Source organism: Podarcis raffonei, chromosome 16 (genome assembly GCF_027172205.1).
Source record: "Podarcis raffonei isolate rPodRaf1 chromosome 16, rPodRaf1.pri, whole genome shotgun sequence".
In the NCBI taxonomy this organism is placed as follows: Eukaryota; Metazoa; Chordata; class Lepidosauria; order Squamata; family Lacertidae; genus Podarcis; species Podarcis raffonei.
The window spans coordinates 4,423,540-4,446,647 of NC_070617.1; the positions used below are offsets into that span (position 1 = coordinate 4,423,540).

Consider the following 23,108-nt stretch of genomic DNA (forward strand, 5'->3'; position numbering starts at 1 on the left):
AGCTAAATTGTAAACACTGGCAGGATTCTTGTAATAACCTGCGGTTTCATAAGAGTATATATTTAAAGTAGATGAATAAATGAACAAATTAAGTTAATTTGGATATGCAGAAGATATTAAAAATAAACTTAAGGAACCGCAGAAGGAAGTCAAGTTTCGAAATGTCAAAACGATTGAAAAACCAGTATCTGAAAAGTATAAATAAAAATAAAATTGAAAAAGAGTTCAAAAAAACTCTGCAAACCTCCAGCAACATTGTAAGGTGGAACAGTGGCATTGTTCCCCCTTTCCAGCATAACTTTTCCATTTTCTTGCGAGGAATCCTATTCAGAATATGGGAATTTCCCTTAAAAAAAGGGAAACGTTGACAGCTATGTTTTCCAGGATAAACCACTTGAGGCCACGAAGCAGAGCTGGCAAGGGGGGTGGCTCGGGGATGCCATTGAGGCCACCAAGTGCCACCCCTGATGTTTGGGGATACCAGTTTTAGCTCCAAAGGACACCGAAACACACACACACACACACACCCTCTGGCCTCTTCCCCTAAGATAATTCGGGCCTGATGCATCACCTGATAGTAGATATGGAAGCTCCTTTCTCCTGGGTTCTGGCTGACGACACGAGACTTCTCCAGCAGGAAGTTGGAGATCTTTCCTCCGTCGGGCTCCCCGCCCCGGCTGAACTGGATCTCAAAATACTTGCCCTGGGGGGCAAACAGGAAGGGGACGCCGTTAGAATTATGCTTCCTGAGTCCCCCCAACCCCCAATCATTGTTGCATCGGCAAACAAAATAAATCTGGCCAAGAGGTCACCAACCTTTTTTTTAGACCTCTGAGTCAAAGGGGTATTTGAGCGAGGGCTGTGGGCACCAACCCAATTGCTTGTCTTCCCTCCTGACTTAGCCCCCACCCACAGAGAGACAGCATGCTCCTGTCCTTCACTGTTCCAAAAGATCTGGGTCAAAGAATTCACCTCGGAAAGACCATAGAGAGGAGAGAGAAAGCGGGACAGAGTGCCCCTTCCCCCCACTTCCTCCTTCCATTCCGTGAAATTTTCGCAAGACGAATCCGGCCTCATCCCCTCCCAACCAAGGGAGCAATGAGTGTGTGTTGTGAAGGGAGCAAAGGGAGCTTTGTGGCTCCCAGGAAACACCCACCGGCACCACATTGGTGACTCCTGCCATGTCGAAATGGGTTCATTCGAATCATTTTAACCCCAGTTAGAAGTTTGTAGGGGATTTGAAACAGAATACTAGGGCACCTTCTCAATATGCCTGAAGGAGCGTCTCCACCCCCATCATTCTGCCCGGACACTGAGGTCCAGCTCCGAGGGCCTTCTGGCGGTTCCCTCACTGCAAGAAGTAAATAAATCAACCATTCAACAAGTAGCGCAAGTCCAATCACAGAACGGCAACCCCGTGCCGCCACAATGGCAAGGGTAGCACACTGGAGAATATGAACAAGTTTTTCAAAGCTGTTTTTCAAAGACTGAACTGGATGAGATGTTCTTCAATGGGTCTTGAGTTGGAAACACAAAGCAAGTGGACTACTTGTTGAACGGTTCATTTATCCAGGCTGTATAACGTTTATTGCACATGTAACTTGTTAAGATACAGTTGTACATTTATCCACTCTATGTTTACAGTATATCCAGGCTTTGTTTTGCACATGGCACCTTAGTATGTTTGTTGCTTGAATGATCTCTATTCTAGTTATTATTCTAATAAATTTGGTTTTATACTTATAAACCAGTTTGTGGTGTTGTTGTTTTGTTGCATTATTATTACTGTCACCACATTTGATACTTTGTGTATATACGTCACAGAAATAAGACAGGACAGAACCACAATACCTTCTAATCTTACTGGGGGCCTAAAAATTCATCTTCCCCAGAATGCCCATTTGTGTTTTGCTTTTGCGTTTCCGCTTTTGAAACGACACTGCTGAGTTTCTAGGCCTCATGGAGTCGGTGTCAGCGGCCAGGAAAGCCAAACCTCCCAGTGAGAGCCCACGTGTCACAAACAGATCTCCCGTCTCGGCTTCGCAGACACTTACAAATCGGCTCGAGTTGTTGTTCCGAACCGTCTTGGCGTTCCCGAATGCCTCCAGGAGAGGGTTGGATTTCAGGATGATTTCCTTCACGTGCTGAGGTGAAAATGGGGTTGGGGGGTGACGTTAAATCTGGTACAGCTCCTTTGCTTACAATTGCCTGAGGCACGCAAGAGCCCCTCTCAATTAACATCACAAAACCATAGACTTGGAAGGGACCCTAAGAGACATCTAGTCCAACCCACTGAAATGCAGGAATCTCAACTAAAGCATCCATGTCAGGAGTGCGTGCAGGAGCCAGGCCCTGTGACCAGTAGGGCTTCGCAGGACTGGGGCCTTCCTAAGTTTGTTCTGGAGAGGCAAGGTGTGGCCACACAGGTGAGGCCAATTGGTAACTCGCTGCACCTGGTGGCAAGAGGCAGGAAGGGATATAAAGTCAGCATTTCCCTTCAGCTCTTTGCCACAGCAACTGGTTTCCCACCTTGCTGTGTTTGGCTTCTTGCTTCCTGACCCTCGGACCTCGGCTTCTTGACTCCTTGCTTCTCGACCCTCGGACCCTGGACTTCGTGACTCCTTGCTTCCTGACCCTCGGACCCTGGACTTCGTGACTCCCTGCTTCCTGACCCCCGGACCCTGGACTTCGTGACTCCCTGCTTCCTGACCCTCGGACCCTGACTTCGTGACTCCCTGCTTCCTGACCCTCGGACCCTGGACTTCGTGACTCCTTGCTTCCTGACCCTCGGACCCTGGACTTCGTGACTCCTTGCTTCCTGACCCTCGGACCCTGGACTTCGTGACTCCTTGCTTCCTGACCCCCGGACCCTGGACTTCGTGACTCCTTGCTTCCTGACCCTCGGACCCTGGACTTCGTGACTCCCTGCTTCCTGACCCCCGGACCCTGGACTTCGTGACTCCCTGCTTCCTGACCCTCGGACCCTGGACTTCGTGACTCCCTGCTTCCTGACCCCCGGACCCTGGACTTCGTGACTCCTTGCTTCCTGACCCTCGGACCCTGGACTTCGTGACTCCCTGCTTCCTGACCCTCGGACCCTGGACTTCGTGACTCCTTGCTTCCTGACCCTCGGACCCTGGACTTCATGACTCCCTGCTTCCTGACCCTCGGACCCTGGACTTCGTGACTCCTTGCTTCCTGACCCCCGGACCCTGGACTTTGTGACTCCTTGCTTCCTGACCCTTGGACCCCTGACTTCGTGACTCCTTGCTTCCTGACCCTCGGACCCCGGACTTCGTGACTCCCTGCTTCCTGACCCTCGGACCCTGGACTTCGTGACTCCCTGCTTCCTGACCCTCGGACCCCGGACTTCGTGACTCCTTGCTTCCTGACCCTCGGACCCTGGACTTCGTGACTCCTTGCTTCCTGACCCTCGGACCCTGGACTTCGTGACTCCTTGCTTCCTGACCCCCGGACCCTGGACTTCGTGACTCCTTGCTTCCTGACCCTCGGACCCCTGACTTCGTGACTCCTTGCTTCCTGACCCTCGGACCCCTGACTTCGTGACTCCTTGCTTCCTGACCCTCGGACCCCTGACTTCGTGACTCCTTGCTTCCTGACCCTCGGACCCTGGACTTCGTGACTCCCTGCTTCCTGACCCTCGGACCTCTGACTTCGTGACTCCCTGCTTCCTGACCCTCGGACCTCTGACTTCGTGACTCCTTGCTTCCTGACCCTCGGACCCCGGACTTTGTGACTCCCTGCTTCTTGACCCTCGGACCCTGGACTTTGTGACTCCTTGCTTCCTGACCCTTGGACCCCTGACTTCGTGACTCCTTGCTTCCTGACCCTCGGACCCCGGACTTCGTGACTCCCTGCTTCCTGACCCTCGGACCCTGGACTTCGTGACTCCCTGCTTCCTGACCCTCGGACCCCGGACTTCGTGACTCCTTGCTTCCTGACCCTCGGACCCTGGACTTCGTGACTCCTTGCTTCCTGACCCTCGGACCCTGGACTTCGTGACTCCTTGCTTCCTGACCCTCGGACCCTGGACTTCATGACTCCCTGCTTCCTGACCCTCGGACCCTGGACTTCGTGACTCCTTGCTTCCTGACCCCCGGACCCTGGACTTTGTGACTCCTTGCTTCCTGACCCTTGGACCCCTGACTTCGTGACTCCCTGCTTCCTGACCCTCGGACCTCTGACTTCGTGACTCCTTGCTTCCTGACCCTCGGACCCCGGACTTTGTGACTCCTTGCTTCCTGACCCTCGGACCCTGGACTTCGTGACTCCTTGCTTCCTGACCCTCGGACCCTGGACTTCGTGACTCCTTGCTTCCTGACCCCCGGACCCTGGACTTCGTGACTCCTTGCTTCCTGACCCTCGGACCCCTGACTTCGTGACTCCTTGCTTCCTGACCCTCGGACCCCTGACTTCGTGACTCCTTGCTTCCTGACCCTCGGACCCCTGACTTCGTGACTCCTTGCTTCCTGACCCTCGGACCCTGGACTTCGTGACTCCCTGCTTCCTGACCCTCGGACCTCTGACTTCGTGACTCCCTGCTTCCTGACCCTCGGACCTCTGACTTCGTGACTCCTTGCTTCCTGACCCTCGGACCCCGGACTTTGTGACTCCCTGCTTCTTGACCCTCGGACCCTGGACTTCGTGACTCCTTGCTTCTTGACCCTCGGACCCCTGACTTCGTGACTCCCTGCTTCTTGACCCTCGGACCCTGGACTTCGTGACTCCCTGCTTCTTGACCCTCGGACCCTGGACTTCGTGACTCCCTGCTTCTTGACCCTCGGACCCTGGACTTTGTGACTCCTTGCTTCCTGACCCTCGGACCCTGGACTTCGTGACTCCCTGCTTCTCGACCCTCGGACCCCTGGTTTCTGGACTCTTGTTCCTGCTCCCACCCCGCCATCTTGCCCCCGGTTCCGACGTCCTCAGCCGGGACTTCGTTCGCCTGTAGACCGGACAGTGACAATCCATGACAGATGGCCATTCAACCTTTGCTTAAAGATCTCCAATATAGGAGAGTCCATCACCTTCCGAGGGAATCTGTCCCCTTAACCCTCTGAAAGTCCTTCCCAAGGTTTAATCTCATTCTTTTTATGTTGTCACTCAAATCCAGTGGTTTGGGCCCTACGCTCTGCAGCAACAGCAGCAGGAAACTCGCTTGCTCAATCTTCCACGTGACATGGCCCTTCAGATATTTGAAGATGGCTATCACATCTCCTCTCAGTCTCCTTTCCCCCCAGGACAAACACACCCAGCTCCCTCAACCATTCCTCATAAGGCTTGGTTCCCAGATCCTTAACCATCTTGGTCGCCCTCCTCTGCACATGTTCCAGCTTGTCAACATCCTTCTTAAATTGTGGTGCCCAGAACTGGACACAGTATTCCAGGTGTGCTCTGACCAAGGCAGAATAGAGCAGAATTCCATGATTCTGTGAAACATTTTAAATATCTATCTATCCATCCACGCGGGTGGCGCTGTGGGTTAAACCACAGAGCCTAGGACTTGCCGATCAGAAGGTCGGCGGTTCAAATCCCCGCGACGGGGTGAGCTCCCGTTGCTCGGTCCCTGCTCCTGCCAACCTAGCAGTTCAAAACCATGTCAAAGTGCAAGTAGATAAAGAGGTACCGCTCTGGCAGGAAGGTAAACGGCGTTTCCGTGCGCTGCTCTGGTTTGCCAGAAGCGGCTTAGTCATGCTGGCCACGTTACCCGGAAGCTGTATGCCGGCTCCCTCGGCCAGTAAAGCGAGATGAGCACCACAACCCCAGAGTCGGTCACGACTGGACCTAATGGTCAGGGGCCCCTTTACCTTATTACTTCCCTTGATCTGGACACTAGACTTCTGTTGATACAGCCCAGAATAGCATTAGCCTTTTTTGCTGCTGCATCATGCTGCTGGCTCATGTTAAGCACCACAGTTTGGAAACAGGGGTGGGGAAATTTAATACCTGCACTTTGGGGCCTCCACCAGACACCTTGGAGATGTAGCCCATGATGTATTTGGCGGCTACAGTCTTGCCGGCGCCGCTCTCCCCACTGCAACACAAAGAGAGGAAGATATCAAAGAACTAAGAAGGATTTAGCTGCAAAGAGAGGTACTAAAATCATACACCAGATGCTTGGGACCAATCACACCGGAATATAGCTATTATGGAGAAAACTGCGTATGATTTGAGATTTTGACAAGGACTAGAACCTGCAGGCACGTTTTATATGATTTGGCATTCCTTTCTTACATATGCAAGAGAACCATCATTTTCAAACCATCATCAGAAGCCTGGCAAATCAGGAACTAGACTTGATTGTCAGATAATGCTAATATTCTTCATCTGCAGACAACACTTAGTCTTGCTTTTTGCTTTCATGACTTCGTCATTTTAACCTCTCTGCAACAGCACAGATTATACGTGCCTATTTTGTAGTGGGTTTTTTTTAATCTTTCAATTTCTGCCAGTCTGTCATCTCTTTGTTTTATATATTTAATTTCTAAAATGAAATAAAAAATCTTTACCAACCCCTCCCCCCAAACTTCCCTACCCAGTTCTCTAAACTGTGCAGGATTTTACAAATATCATGTATCTCCCCCACTGCTTATGTTGCCTTTTTTTCTAATCTAAACAACACAACCTTTCTCCATATCAACACACCCTTTCTGTCCCTGTAACATTACCTGATAATGACGCACTGATTCTCCCCATCAATCAACATGTTCCGGTACATGTTATCAGCCAGAGCATAGATATGGGGAGGGTTTTCATACTGGGCCTGTGAGGAAGAAATGGTCCACGTAAAACCTTTGATTATCCTATTTTCCAGAAAACCTTTGCTTTCCAAGGTATTTTAAGATCTAGGTAACAAAGGGCCTTGGGCAGGGGAATCCCCCATCATGGCAATGACACAGGCATGAAAATGACTACCTGGAGAATTTATTTATTTATTGCATTTATATCTTAAGGTGGCCCCCCCACGCTTCTCGTTTAATCCCACACAGCAAGAGACACACATCTTGTAAATGTACACACCCATTCAGAGCAGGCATAGGCAAACTCGGCCCTCCAGATGTTTTGAGACTACAATTCCCATCATCCCTGACCACTGGTCCTGTTAGCTAGGGATGATGGGAGTTGTAGTCCCAAAACATCTGGAGGGCCGAGTTTGCCTATGCCTGATTTAGAGGAATTTCAACATCACCACCAGCAATCATTCATTCATTTATACATGCTTTTTTGGAGAGCGCAAAAATCAACAGAACAAACTTAGGTCCCTGCATTTCATTGTGTCTTCTCTAAGCAGAACTTAGCTGGATCCCACCAAATAATAATAAGCTATTTGCACAGCTCTGCCGATTAGTGGCGGTCTGTTTTAAAATATTTGTTAATTGCTCTGCCGCCAAAGCGTTTTGGGGTGCGTATGCAAATGTGCGAATTAAAAAACTAATTCGTGCATGAAATATAAATACAATTTGAGTCTGACAAATAGTTATAGCGGAACAGAGTAAGGCAGAAAAACAGCCAGAGCAAATTAAAACCTGAAAAAGAAAAGAAAAGCAAAACAGAGCTTTTTGAAAAGCAGCCACATGGCTCCTTAGGTAAGGATTGCTATCCTAAGGGGTCCCTTCCTACAATTCCATGATTCTGTGAAACATTTTTAATATCTATCTATCCATCCATGCGGGTGGCGCTGTGGGTTAAACCACATAGCCTAGGACTTGCTGATCAGAAGGTTGGTGGTTCGAATCCCCGCGACGGGGTGAGCTCCCGTTGCTCGGTCCCTGCTCCTGCCAACCTAGCAGTTTGAAAGCACCTCAAAGTGCAAGTAGATAAATAGGTAGCGCTCCGGGGGGAAGGTAAACGGTGTTTCCGTGCGCTGCTCTGGTTTGTCAGAAGCGGCTTAGTCATGCTGGCCACATTACCCGGAAGCTGTACGCCGGCTCCCTCGGCCAATAAAGCGAGATGAGCACCGCAACCCCAGAATCGGTCACGACTGGACCTAATGGTCAGGGGTCCCTTTACCTTTACTATCCATCCATCAATCTCCCTCCCTACAGCTGGCTGTTAAACGGGATGGTCCGCCCACTGGCCACTAGATGGCAGTGCCAGAGCAAAGCAGACCTCCATGTGGGTCAGATGGGCAAGGCAAATCAATGGCACTTCTGACTGGGCGCCGAGGTTCCAGTTGCACAACTCTGTGAGTGTGGCCACGCTCCTCCTTTGACTCCTGGCTTTCGCAGCGTCACTGGAGAAGAGGAAGCCATTCCCAGGCTCCAGCAGAGTTTCAGGCCAGCTCCCACCTTCCTCGCCTTCCCGTTCTGGAAGGTAGGAGCAGCACAGCAGGCAGGAATACAACAGGGGAAGCTGACCACCTGACTGCCTGGCGCGGGACACAGAATATCTTTTTGTTGCTTTGGTATTCAAAAGAGCTTTCCTGGGTTAGCCAAGACTCTGAGATGGGTCTGGGGAACCTATAGCCCTCTGGGCGCTGCTGAACTATAACTCCCATCCTCCTCCCTCCTTGTTGGGTCATGCTGGCTTCTGGGACTGATCTGAGGGGGAGTCACTATCGGGGAGGGGCAAAGGCACAGATATTCCCCTGCCCTGTTCTAATCCAAGAGTGCCTCGACAATATTATTATTATTATTATTATTATTATTATTATTATTATTATTATTATTATTTGTATCCTGCCCATCTGGCTGGGTTTCCCCAGCCACTCTTGGCGGTTTCCAACAAAGATTAAAAATACATTAAAATGTCACACATTAAAAACTTCCCTGAACATGGCTGCCTTCAAAAGTCTCTTTGACATCTGGTGGGCATTCCACAGGGTGGGTGCCACTACCAAGAAGGCTCTCTGCCTGGTTCCCTGTAACTTGGCTTCTCACAGTGAGGGAACCGCCAGAAGGCCCTCAGCGCTGGACCTCAGCGTCCGGGCAGAATGATGGGGGTGGAGACGCTCCTTCAGGTCTACTGGACTGAGGCCATTTAGGGCTTTAAAGGTCAGCACCAACACTTTGAATTGTGCTCAGAAATGTACTGGGAGCCAATGTATGCTTCCCATTTAATTGTCAGCGCAAGGCTCATAAAAATGGAATTCCTACAAATGACAGATCTCAATAGTTGCTTTGAGGGAAGCTGGGGAAGCCAGTGTCACTGGAAGGGGGAGCAGGACTCTGCACATGCCCAGGGGCACTCTCCACCATGGCAGCTGCATAAACAAAAGGAAGGCAAACCTAGTCACTTACCGCCCCCTGGTACATGTCGATCTCGCGGTCGGTGAAGTATGGCAGTTGTTTGAAGGGGTTCACGGAAATCAGGACAGGACCAATGTAGGTCTTTTTATGTTTTGAAAGTCAAGGGTCAAGGAACAAGACAAGGATGGGCAAGCAATTCAGTGAGCAGTCAAATCCAGCAGGTTCGCTCCCAGCTGAAACAGCCAGAGCCTTGAAGCTGGATTAGGCCAAAGGACAATCCGGACCTTCTCCATTATTTGACTCGCTGTGGTGAAATGACATAATCTACAGAACTAATTATGCTGCCATTGCATTATTCTACTCGTTCATTGCCATGCAAATGGAGGGAGGGCCGGAAACCCGACCGATGAAATATCATTTGCAGATGGAATAATATACCTCCGGGTATAGGGGAGTATTTAATGCCATAAATAATAACAACAACAATAATTATATTATATATATGCCGCCCATGTGACTGGGTTGCCCCAGCCAATATGGGCGGCTTCCAACAAAATATTAAAACCTCAAGCATTAAAAACCTCCCTGTACAGGGCTGCCTTCAGATGCCATTTAAAAGTCAGATGTTTATTTCCTTGACATCTGACAGGAGGGCGTTCCACAGGGCGGGCGCCACTACTGAGAAGGCCCTCTGCCTGGTTCCCTGTAACTTGGCTTCTCGCAATGAGGGAACCGCCAGAAGGCCCTCGGAGCTGGACCTCAGTGTCTGGGCTGAACGACGGGAGTGAAGATGCTCTTTCAGGTATACAGGGCAAAGGCCGTTTATAATAATAATAATATAATAATTTATTATTTATACCCCGCCCATCTGGCTGAGTTTCCCCAGCCACTCTGGGCGGCTCCCAATCAGTGTTAAAAACAGTACAGCGTTACATATTAAAAACTTCCCTGAACAGGGCTGCCTTAAGATGTCTTCTGAATGTCAGGTAATTATTTGTCTCTTTGACATCTGATGGGAGGGCGTTCCACAGGGCGGGCGCCACTACCGAGAAGGCCCTCTGTCTGGTTCCCTGTAGCCTCACTTCTCGCAATGAGGGAACCGCCAGAAGGCCCTCGGCGCTGGATCTCAGTGTCCGGGCTGAACGATGGGGGTGGAGACGCTCCTTCAGGTATACAGGACCGAGGCCGTTTAGGGCTTTAAAGGTCAGCACCAACACTTTGAATCGTGCTCGGAAACGTACTGGGAGCCAGTGCAGATCTCTCAGAACCGGTGTTATGTGGTCCCGGCGGCCACTCCCAGTCACCAGTCTAGCTGCCGCATTCTGGATTAATTGCAGTTTCCGGGTCACCTTCAAAGGTAGCCCCACGTAGAGCGCGTTGCAGTAGTCCAAGCGTGAGATAACTAGAGCATGCACCACTCTGGCGAGACAGTTCGCGGGCAGGTAGGGTCTTAGCCTGCGTACCAGGTGGAGCTGGTAGACAGCTGCCCTGGACACAGAGTTAACCTGCGCCTCCATGGACAGCTGTGAGTCCAAAATGACTCCCAGGCTGCGCACCTGGTCCTTCAGGGGCACAGTTACCCCATTCAAGACCAGGGAATCCCCCACACCAACCCGCTCCCTGTCCCCCAAAAACAGTACTTCTGTCTTGTCAGGATTCAACCTCAATCTGTTAGCCGCCATCCATCCTCCAACCGCGTCCAGGCACTCACACAGGACCTTCACCGCCTTCACTGGTTCTGATTTAAAGGAGAGGTAGAGCTGGGTGTCATCTGCATACTGATGAACACCCAGTCCAAACCCCCTGATGATCTCTCCCAGCGGCTTCATATAGATATTAAAAAGCATGGGGGAGAGGACAGAACCCTGAGGCACCCCACAAGTGAGAGCCCAGGGGTCTGAACACTCATCCCCCACCACCACTTTCTGGACACGGCCCAGGAGGAAGGAGCGGAACCACTGTATGACAGTGCCCCCAGCTCCCAGCACCTCTAGACGGTCCAGAAGGATGTTATGGTCGATGGTGTCAAAGGCCGCTGAGAGATCCAGCAGAACTAGGAAACAGCTCTCACCTTTGTCCCTAGCCCGCCGGAGATCATCAACCAGCGCGACCAAGGCAGTTTCAGTCCCATGGTGAGGCCTGAATCCTGTACTTCTGTCTTGTCAGGATTCAACCACAATCTGTTAACTGCAGCAAACGCCCATTGCATTCTCTGGATAAATTTCCGTTCCGGACACAAATAAGCAGATATCGGCAAATTTCTGCAGCCATTTCTGCCAGAATCCCATCCTACCTGCCCTGGAGCTGCTGATTGCGATTGAGGTGAGGAAAAAGAGGGTCCTCACCTCAATTCTTCCCCCCAAAGAAATTGGTCAGAGCCTTTACTCAAGGCTGACTAGGGCCCTCCCCACAAAAAAACCCAACACGTGTAAAGGGATACAAATATATAGTCGTCCATGAACCGCTTCTTGAGGTTCTCCACGATGGCATCCTCATTGATCTTGGACAGCAGGACCATGTCGTCCACTCCAGTCTGCTTGACGTTCTGGGTCTGCCAGTGATACCGCTCTTTGCTGACCTGGGGAAGGAGAGTATTATTAACAGCTGTGTTTATTGAATTATATCCAGGCATCCTTTCCCCCAAAAGGAGTCCAGGACAGCAAGCGCACTAGCGATCAGGACACCTTAAAAACAATACCAGCAAAGGTGCAAAACAAGAAAGATCTTTAAGAAATCTTGCTGGTGCCAAAAAGAACACAGAAGGAAAGAATTCCAAAGGATGATGTTGTAATTTAATGTTATCTAAAACATTATTATTAGTAGCAGTAAAAATATTTTTACGCTGTCTTGAAAGGGGACAAATATTCCTGAGGCAGAAAAAAAGTAAATACAACATAGTGTGAGAATAATCAAGTTGTTTAACAGCCAGTGAAAATAGACCACAAACGTCCAGCCTCAAAAATTCAGTACATAACAAAAACAGAGGAATCCACCTTAAACCGAGCCAGACTGCTGGTTCATCTAGCTCAGTGTTGTAAGATTTTAGTCCAGCGGTCAGCAAGGTTTATCTTTCCTGAGCCGGATCGGTTCCACGGAGATCCTTTCGTGGGCCAGATTACGGGCCTGCCCGCGATTTTTGGCATCTGTGTATGCGCAGACACGATTTTCGGCGTCTGCGCATGCGCAGATGTGATTTCCAACGCTGCGGAAGCAAGTCCCCACACTGCGCTGCGCTGTTTTAGCGCAGAGCGCAAGCAGGCAACTCAGTTCAGGGGCAGCTTGTGGGCCGGTCAAACGACCTCTGCGGGCACTTCCGGCCCATGGTCCTTAGGTTACTGACCCCTGTTCTAGTCCTCATCACTGTAAATAAAGGGCTGAAAGAATAGGAAGACAGGAAGATGAGGAAAAGGAGGGGACATTTTATCATATGTGGTGGGATTGTAAGGTAATTAAAAAAAATTGGGAAATGATACACAATGAATTGAAGAAAATGTTCCATTTAACATTTGTTTAAAAACCCGAAGCATTTTCATTAGGGATTGTAGGGAAAGATCTGCCAAAAAAGCTGAAAAACATCTTCGTCTATCAGACAACGGCCGCGAGAGTTTTAATAGCACAAGGATGGAAGACTGAAGAAACCCCAACTAAAGAATCATGGCAAGAAAAATTGATGGACTATGCAGAACTGGCAAAACTGACATACAAGCTATGGGACAAGGATAACTGTGACTTTAAAGATGAATGGGAACCCTTTACAAAGTATTTGAAGATGCAACAAAGCGAACTTGACTCCTTGGCTGGTTTTGAATAAACATTCACAAACTTTTTATTGATAATAATCAGCTAAATAGTTTGAGGATTTATACAACTGTGTAACATGCAGAAAACAGCATTTTTAGAGAAATCAAAGACTGGAACTGAGGGAAGTCGGGGGGTGGGGGTGGGTGGGTTCTGTAGGGGAGGGAGGGGAAATGGGGGGCAAATAAGGATGATATGTTTCTGGATAATATGTTTTGTTTTAATTTTGAATAAAAGTTATTTTTTTAAAAAAGGAAGACAGGAAGATGCTTTTTATCATGTCAGACTACTGATCCATCTAGCTTGGTCCTGACTACATTGACTGACATCAGCTTTTCAGGGTTTTGGAGATGGAGTCCGTCCCAGCCTGGAGATGCTGAACCAGGAAACTTCTGTGTCCAACCAGCGGGCTCTACCACTGAGATGTGGACACTCCCTTAAAAAATAATTGAAAGATTCTAGTCCTCATAGTTCTAAGCAGAGCAACTTGTCTGTACAAAAATATTCACTGTTTGGAGAAAAATATATTTAGGGGGTCTGGCCAAATGATGTATTTAGGAAGACAAGAAGGTCTATATTTTTCAGTTGGTAAGAGGATTTTTCATTGAAGTGGATTGCAAACATTTCCATGGCTCTGCACGCAAGTCAATGTGCTCCCACGTTTATCTGAAGATGTCATAGTCGAAGTGTGTCTGGTTTTGATAAGTTTCAGAAGATATTTGTCTCATTTATTTTTTCAACTTATTGACACTTGGAATATCATTACACGCAAATTTCCTGGCTCGTTTGGGTATGAGATAGTTTTTATATAATTGCATTTTAAATTAGAAATTATAGATTTGTAATTTAATCACAGGCTACCAACTTTGCTTTTTAACTTCATTATTATTTTTTGGCCTTTATTGGAACAGATCAGGGAACACTTTCTCTTGTTTGTTTGTTTTTCTGAATAAAGGGCTAACATAAACATAACAGGAACAGGAACACAGAAAACCACTTTTAAAAACCTTTTGCATAAATTAATAAACAGGCAGCAGAGAAATGGACTTCGTTGAGGCCCATCAACTGACCTCTAGGAGAAATAAACGGAACTAAACTTTGAGGTGAAGGGAGCTTGGACATTTCGCCTTCTTCTTACACTCTTTGAAAGGTTTTTGTTTTTGTTTTAAATATACCAGGCAATCAGGTCCTACTAATGTCTTCAAAACTGCATTGGCTAGCCCTTGCCCCCACCAAAAAATAAAATAAAATCAGGGACTACAAATTTCTTTTGCACCACCAAACTTGGGTGGTCTTTTTCTGTGAGTGTGTGTGCAAATTTTTGCAAACTTTAGAAAAGGCCCGTTGCTACGGCTTCTTTCCTCCCAAGCTGGCTGAGACAATGCCGGTTGCCAGGCGACGTGCCAGGATTGAGGGGAAGAGAAAAGCAAGGGGCACAGTCGCCATCTCTGAGTGGAGAAAGGATGGGCAGTCTGGAAGCAAGAGAGAGAAAAATACAGCCCCATGCAGGACTCAAAAAGGGGGGCAATTCTCCCACCGCCACACCCCAAAATGAAGCGAGGCAGCTGTAGAAGAAAAAGGGGGTGCAATTATTATCAACAATACCCCCCCATAAAGGAAGGAGAGATGGAGGGGGAGCAGGCATAATAAACTCCAGAACCGAGTTCGAATTCCAACGCTTGGCCTCAGTGACACAGCGAGTGGAATTTGACCGGAATTTGACCATGAGGGCTGGGCTTTGTCATGCAAACTTCTCTCAGGGATGCCCTAAACTTAAACCTAAGAAGTTTCAGTTTCCTTTTTTTAAAAAAAGGGGGGAAAGTCCCCATTTAAATTTGCAATGCACCCCCTGCCCCCATTTCCATAACCTGCAACAATGTCTACCACAAGGATATTGCTGGAACTGCAGAATTAACAGCAAAAAAAAAAGACCTCCGCAATTTGGCCCTCTCTAGGGAGCCTGCCATCGTTCTGCGGATACATTCAACTCCGTACATTTAAAGCACATGGCTTCCTACAGAGGATCCTGGGAACCGTTTCCCCCCTCGCAGTGCCACAATTTCCAGTGCTTTTTAACAAACTAACGTTCCCAGGGTGCAGGCTGTGTGGATGCACCCTGGCTTAATTCTTCCAGAATCAGCATCCAGCATAAATGGAGAGGGTTCACCCGAGCATGTGCCGAGTGCACCTCTTGACTCGCGGCTGTTCGGAGAAAGATCTCCCCTCCCTTCCCCCCTCCCTTTTTGCTGTGTTCTCAGGATTGTGCCACATCTGGTTTCAAACCTGTTTTTTCCCTTTTCCCTTTTAATAACCGCTGTGCTCAAAACAGTCTACAGCCGAAGGAAGACGAGGGTTGACATCTCCCGTCATCGCCGCCACTAAAGGGCGCAGGATGGGTGCCTTTTTAATCACAAAGCAGGACCGGAGTTGCCGGGTCCAGGCTTGGTTGCCGTGGGTGACGGCGTAGGCCCGGCGGTGCTTGAGAAGGGGACAAAGGCCTTGGCAAGGCTGGCGCTGGCAAGGGCCTCCTTTTCTGTGGCACACAGGCCTGCCATCTTCACTTGGGGCAGCCCAGAGACTTGCTTGCCGCGCGGTGGTTGTGGTGCCCACCCTGCCTGGCACCCGCCATTGCCACAAACCCAAGGCTGCCTTCCGACATGAGCTTTAATTGCATTTGTTTGCCTGGAAATTCTGCCACAGCTTCTGTCTTTTTGCCCCAAGGTATCTGTAGGGTTGGGACACAGGTGGCGTTGTGGGTTAAACCACAGAGCCTAGGAATTGCCGATCTGAAGGTCGGCAGTTCGAATCCCCGTGACGGGGTGAGCTCCCATTGTTTGCTCCCTGCTCCTGCCCACCTAGCAGTTCAAAAGCACACCGGTGGAAGTAGATAAATAGGTACCGCTCCGGCGGGAAGGTAAACAGCGTTTCCGTGTGCTGCTCTGGTTCGCCAGAAGCGGCTTAGTCCTGCTGGCCACATGACCCGGAAGCTGTACGCCGGCTCCCTCGGCCAATAAAGCGAGATGAGCGCCGCAACCCCAGAGTCGGCCACAACAGGACCTAATGGTCAGGGGTCCCTTTACCTTTATCTGTAGGGTTATGGAACTGTAGGTCTCTCTCACGCTAAATTTCCTTCGCACCAGCAGGCCTGCCGGATCAGGCCCATCTTGTCCAGCATCCTGTCCTCACATTGGCCAAACTAAGGTGCCATGTGCAAAACAAACCCTGGAGATACTGTAAACATGGAGTGGATAAATGTACAGCTGTATCTTAACAAGTTACATGTGCAATAAACGTTATACAGCCTGGATAAATGAACCATTCAACAAGTAGCGCAAGTCCAATCACAGAACGGCAACCCCGTGCCGCCACAATGGCAAGGGTAGCACACTGGAGAACATGAAAAAGTTTTTCAAAGCTGTTTTTCAAAGATTGAACTGGATGAGATGTTCTTCAATGGGTCTTGAGTTGGAAACACAAAGCAAGTGTTGAACGGTTCATTTATCCAGCCTGTATAACGTTTATTGGTGACAGCAGCCATGAAATTAAAAGACGCCTGCTTCTTGGGAGAAAAGCAATGACAAACCTAGACAGCATCTTATAAAGCAGAGACATCACCTTGCCAACAAAGGTCCGTATAGTTAAAGCTATGGTTTTCCCAGTCGTGATGTATGGAAGTGAGAGCTGGACCATAAAGAAGGCTGATCGCCGAAGAATGGATGCTTTTGAATTATGGTGCTGGAGGAGACTCTTGAGAGTCCCATGGACTGCAAGAAGATCAAACCGATCCATTCTGAAGGAAATCAGCCCTGAGTGCTCACTGGAAGGACAGATCCTGAAGCTGAGACTCCAAGACTTTGGCCACCTCATGAGAAGAGAAGACTTCCTGGAAAAGACCCTGATGTTGGGGAAGATGGAGGGCACAAGGAGAAGGGGACAACAGAGGACGAGATGGTGGGACAGTGTTCTCGAAGCTACCAGCATGAGTTTGACCAAACTGCGGGAGGCAGTGGAAGACAGGAGGGCCTGGCGTGCTCTGGTCCATGGGGTCACGAAGAGTCGGACACGACTAAATGACTAAACAACAACAACATAACGTTTATTGCACATGTAACTTGTTAAGATACAGTTGTACATTTATCCACTCCATGTTTACAGTATTTCCAGGCTTTGTTTTGCTCATGGCACCTTAGTCTGTTTGTTGCTTGAATGGTTACAAGTCTATCTCTATTCTAGTTATTATTCTAGTAAATTTGGTTTTATACTTGTAAGCCTGTTTGTGGTGTTGTTGTTTTGTTGTATTATTATTACTGTCACCACATTTGATGCTTTGTGGATATACTCACATTGGCCAAACCAGATGCCTCTTTTGGGAAACCTGCAATCAGGATTCGAACACAAGAGCGCTCTCCCCTCCTGCGCATTCCAGCCACAGGTTTTCAGAAGAATTGGTGCCTCCAGCTGTCTCCAGACGGAGAAGCAGCCATCATTAGCTGCTCTCGTCCGTAAATTCGCCCAATCGTCCTTCAAAACCATCCAAGAGGACGGCCATCGTTGCCTACTGTGGAAGGGAGTTCCACAGTTTAACTATGCCGCCACTCTCCCACCCTTTCTGCACAGGCCCACTTCTCTTCTGCCGCAATTCGCCCGAAATTTCATCATGTGAACAGCAGGGTGGGGGGAAAAACTGCAGGAAACATACCGCACAAAACCCCTGCAATATTCTAGGTTTGCAAAGATATATTGTCTGGAAACGATCAACACGGAAATGAGCGCTAGGGCTTTCTGCTAGATTTCCAGTAGGGTTTTTTTCCTGCCGCGTGGAAGATCACATAGAAATGCAGCAATTAACAGGTAAGATTATGTTGGGGAGATGAAATAAAGAGCTGTCTGCATGCATGTCAGTCCTGAGTAGTTTGGAACGAACATACAGACACACACACACACACACACACAAACACTAACCCTGACATAACACTACATTCATATAGCATATTCACCCAGTGCTTTTTCAGCTGCACTGGCTCCGGGTGGAGTACGGGGTCAGATTTAAGGTGCTGGTTTTGACTGTTAAAGCCCTTCATGGCCTAGGACCCTCGTACCTACGGGACGGCCTCACCCGGTATGCCCCACAGAGAGCCTCAAGGTCCATAAACAGCAACACCCTAGAGGTCCCAGGCCCTAAGGAAGTCAGATTAGTCTCAGTGATGGCTCCGGGCTGGTGGAACGCTCTGCCTCATGAGACCAGGGCCCTGCAGGATCTGATTTCTTTCCGCAGGGCCTGTAAGACAGAGTTGTTCCGCCTGGCCTTTGGCTTGGAGCCAATTTGATTCCCTCCCCCTCTTTCTTTTTTCTTTTTCCTTTCTCCTCCTGTGATGAGGCTGCATTTTAATATTTTAATGTATTTTAATCTTGTTTTTAAGTTGTATTCATTCAAGTTTTTATTATTTCTTATTAGCCGCCCTGAGCCTGGCCTTGGCTGGGGAGGATGAAGTATATAATAATAATAATAATAATAATAATAATAATAATAATAATAATTACATTTCGTTTGCTACATGCGCCATCCTTGCCGAGACTTCGCACTCCATCCTGCTACCTCTGGGACTTTAAGACAGCATGACTGAGACAGCTCCCAAACTTTTCCATTTGGAAATTCAGGGTAATATCCTAGGCAACACTCGCTTGGGAGTAAGGCTGTCCTACTGAACTCAACAGGACATATTTCTGAGTAAATGTACACATTGTTTTAGGGATGGGTGATTTTTTTTGGGGGGGGGGGGAGTCTGGATGATGCCCTGAGTTCCTCCCAATTCTTGGAGTCCTCTCCACAGTGAGGTTTATCAACAGAGGATTCTATCGCTGAACTAGTCAGACAAGTTTATTTGTAAGGCAATGACTACAGCTGTCCACTGAAGGGTCTTTAGTGAGTGAGAGCTGAGCTGAAAGCAGATTGGAAGCTGGAGACACACAGACATGCTTGATCTGTACTGGATCCTAAGCTGCGACTAATGGAAAAGCCAGATCTTTTCGGGTGTTAACGCTGTGAGACAGTCTATCTTGCGTTCATGTTGTACACAGTGGTACCTCGGTTTACGAACTTAATCCGTTCCGGAAGTCCGTTCTTGAACCAAAACCGTTCTTAAGCTGAGGCGCACTTTCCCTAATGAGGCCTCCCGCTGCCGGTGCCCTTCCACCGTTCAGCTTTTGTTCTTAGAGTGAGGTAAAGTTCACAAACTGGGACACCACTTTTGGTTTTGCAGAGTTTATAAACTGAATACCTCAGGTTAAGTACTTAATTCGTTCCAGAGGTTCGTTCTTAACCTGAAACTGTTCTTAACCTGAAGCACCACTCTAGCTAATGGGGCCTCCTGCTGCTGCCGCCGCACCGCCGGAGCCCGATTTCTGTTCTCATCCTGAAGCAAAGTTCTTAACCTGAAGGACTATTTCTGGGTTAGCAGAGTCTGTAACCTGAAGCGTATGTAACCCGAGGTACCACTGTACTGTGGACTCTCGGGTTGCGAACGTGATCCATGCGGGAAGCACGTTCGCAACCCGCAGCGCCGCGTCTGCGCACGTGCGGGTTGCAATTTGGCGCTCCTGCACATGCACAATTTAGTGCTCCTGCGCATGTGCAAGCACCAAAACCCGGAAGTAACCCGTTCCACTACTTCTGGGTTTGGCGCAGTGCGCAACCCGAAATCACACAACCCGAAGGGTCTGTAACCTGAGGTATGACTGTAGTTCATAAAAAGGGCCATTCTTAAACCGAGGTACCACTGTATACGGGGTGAATGTGTAACAATATGATCATCAAGTCTTCTTCCCTTCCCAAAGCACACTGGGCCTCCATAGTTTCTTGCCTTCCAAGCGATCGCCTGCACCCCTTTATTTCCTTCTGCGCAGCCTGGGCGCGGAACTCTCTGTCTCGGTTGCGAAACCTGCTCCTCCATCAGCTCTCTCTCTCGCTCATTAACTCGGCTTGGGAGTCTCCAAGATTCCCTTTCCGCCTCAGGGGGAAAACTCCCAGGTGAAAGAGTTTGGCAGCGATACTGATGGGGCGAAACACCAAACCAAACTCGATCGCCCGCTCTTCTGCCACAAGAGCATTCCGGGACACGAGACCCCGTCTCCAGGTGGAGACTGCAAACTTGTGCCACGAAAACCGTTTCCGAACCACGGCAGAGGAATTCAGAGTCTGAAGTGTCCTTCCCTCCAAATTCCAGGCCTGCGTGGAAGGAATGTAAGGCGTTATTTGCCGTGCAAACACAGCTCCACCCTGACGACATCTGTAGACTGCAATGATTTAACACCCAGCGCCTGCACAACCTACTTCCACGCGGGCTGATATGTCATCTGGTATACTGTGGGAGGACATGGAGGTTCTGCTTAACAAATGTGGGTAACAATCACCTTTCTGCCTTTATCGCTGGCATTCTCCCCATCACATTTCCCTGCGAAACTCCAGGACACTGGAAGACTCTCGGCCCCTATGCCCAATATTCCTTGCTGCCCCCTCTGGGCAGGAACCCCCTAATGAAACATCTGCATGTGACCAGCTCTTTTCCTTCCTTGTCGGGCCTTGGGAGGATAGCCCCATGGCCCTCAAGAGGAACATTCGTGGCCCCCCAGATATTGCTGGCGTCCAATTCTCAGCTGCCAGCATGGCAAACAAACTACAGTTCCCAAGATTGTTTGGGATGCTTTAAATGTGGGAGTTGGGATTCTAGGGTATGGCATGGAGTGTGGGCCCACCCAATGTCTTTCAGGGACCTTTCTCAGAAAGGAAGTGATTTAAACGAAATACAAAAGTGAACAATTGAACAATTTTTTTGTACAGTGGTACCTCGGGTTAAGAACTTAATTCGTTCTGGAGGTCCGTTCTTAACCTGAAACTGTTCTTAACCTGAAGACCACTTTACTAATGGGGCCTCCCGCTGCAGCCACCATACCGCCGCCGCACAATTTCTGTTCTCATCCTGAAGCAAAGTTCTTAACCTGGAGCACTATTTCTGGGTTAGCGGAGTTTGTAACCTGAAGCGTCTGTAACCTAAAGCGTCTGTAACCCGAGGTACCACTGTACTTGAATAGGAATATTAAGCCTATTTTAGGAATTAAAATAACCACACATAGGAAAGTGAGATGGGGGGGTACCTTTAGCAAACACCCCCCCTTTGCAGTTTCCTTGTTAAAGGAAACTTACTCAGGAGTAGATTTACCTGTTTAAGCACAGAAGTAAGAAGAAGTAAGGATTCTATACGGGCTCTTGGATACCCCATAAGGGAAAAAGGGCAGATTTTGTTTACAACAGAAGCAAAATGTACGGTAGTTTTTCTTTCTTTGCGTTAAACAAACAAACAAACAAACAAACATGGGCACGATCCCTGATCCAAGGACGCCAAATTGCCTATGGGTCACCCAGAGTATCACCTCTTGGGAAACAGGCAGCGTAGAAGGCAACCTCAAGCAAGCTGACATCACCCACCGGTATCGACAAGGCCTCGCCCCGCTGAATCAGACCTGGGCTGGCTTCGTGCATGGTCACCTAGTTGTGGGGGAAGGAATAAATGAAGCACATGGGTGGGGGGGAGGATGGGAGAGAGGAGGAACCAAACAGGCTGATTCAGTGCCCCCCCCCCAGGGGGAATTCCAAAGGCTTCTCCATCAAGCCTGGTCCTGCCTAATTTTTCCTGCAAGGGCTCCGCTGGGCAGGGTGGCACAAGAGATTTCCCCACCCACTTCTAAACACACCCACGTAGGGTGTCAGAATCACACCCCCGCAGAAGAAGTTAACCATTAACCCCGCTGGCATGGCTACGAGGGGTTTGCTTCACTCAGGGGGAAAGGGAGCTAAACAGAGTCGCAAGGGCATAGTACAATTTCGCTGCATTTCATCGCTTCCTCGTAGTTGCCTCCCACCCGTACGATACGATAATCTTTATTGTCCTTGTCCCATACAGAACAACAAAATTGGGGGGGGGGGTAATCAATATTCAAAAACCAACAAGCTTGCTATCCCAGTTATCCCAGCCTGTTTAGCCCCCTAAAAACTGATAAGGTAAAGGTAAAGGGACCCCTGACCATTAGGTCTAGTCGTGACCGACTCTGGGGTTGCGGCGCTCATCTCACTTTATTGGCCAAGGGAGCTGGCGTACAGCTTCCGGGTCATGTGGCCAGCATGATTAAGCCGCTTCTGGCAAACCAGAGCAGTGCACAGAAACGCCGTTTACCTTCCCACCGGAGCGGTACCTATTTATCTACTTGCACTTTGACGTGCTTTCGAGCTGCCAGGTTGGCAGGAGCAGGGACTGAGCAACGGGAGCTCACCCCATCGCGGGGATTCGAACCGCCAACCTTCTGATCGGCAAGTCCTAGGCTCTGTGGTTTAACCCACAGTGCCACCCACGTCCTGATACCCCATAATTAAATACAATATCCTCCATAGAGACTGCGTTTAAAACCAAAATCGCATTTGGATAGAAACTGTTTCTCAGGCGGCTAGTCCTAGTCTTTATAACCCTGTACTTTCTTCCAGAAGGCAGAAGCTGAAAGAGATCATTTCCGGGGTGCGCACTATCCTGCGCTATCTCTGCATCTTTCCTATGGCACCTGGAAGCGTAGATTTGATCCAAGGTGGGAAGAGTGCACCCAATTATTCTCTCCGCAGTCTTTACAACCCTGGACAGCATTGTTTTTTCCCTGACCGTGCAGCTCCCAAACCACGCACCATGTGGCCAGAAACTGAGACTCGGTGGGGCGCACACATGGCTTGCCATCGGTCCCAGTGGCTCCCTCACTTGCTGATGCATCCGCACGCAAGATTGCGTCGCCTCCGGTGCGCAAATCCTCGCGGCAAACCCACGAGCAGGCCCACAAATTCCCAGGAAGTTGCCTTGTCAGGCCACCGGCCCATCTAGCACAGTATTGTCTGCACTGACTGCCAGTGGCTCTCCGGGGTTTCAGGCCAGGGACATTCCCAGGTGCTCCAGCCCATCCCCTAAAAACTAAGCAAGATTCTAGTCCTCATGGTTCTGAACAGAGGGCTGAATTGTGTACAAACGCAGGAGGCTGCCTTCTAGGAGTCAGACCACTGGGGCCCATCTA

At 49.2% G+C, this 23,108-nt stretch overlaps 1 protein-coding gene across 1 annotated transcript in view; it reads right to left on the reverse strand.

Annotated features, from left to right (window-relative positions):
- The window catches only part of LOC128404367 (unconventional myosin-Ie-like), a 55,210-nt gene that overhangs the window by 28,455 nt on the left and 3,647 nt on the right, over positions 1-23,108 (reverse strand). The window contains exons 2-7 of the mRNA XM_053369903.1: positions 11,650-11,787; positions 9,261-9,350; positions 6,690-6,784; positions 5,968-6,055; positions 2,055-2,144; positions 572-703 (exon numbers count right to left, since the gene is read on the reverse strand). Of these exons, the coding sequence (XP_053225878.1) occupies positions 572-703; positions 2,055-2,144; positions 5,968-6,055; positions 6,690-6,784; positions 9,261-9,350; positions 11,650-11,787 (633 nt within the window). The remainder of the gene's footprint in view (positions 1-571; positions 704-2,054; positions 2,145-5,967; positions 6,056-6,689; positions 6,785-9,260; positions 9,351-11,649; positions 11,788-23,108) is intronic.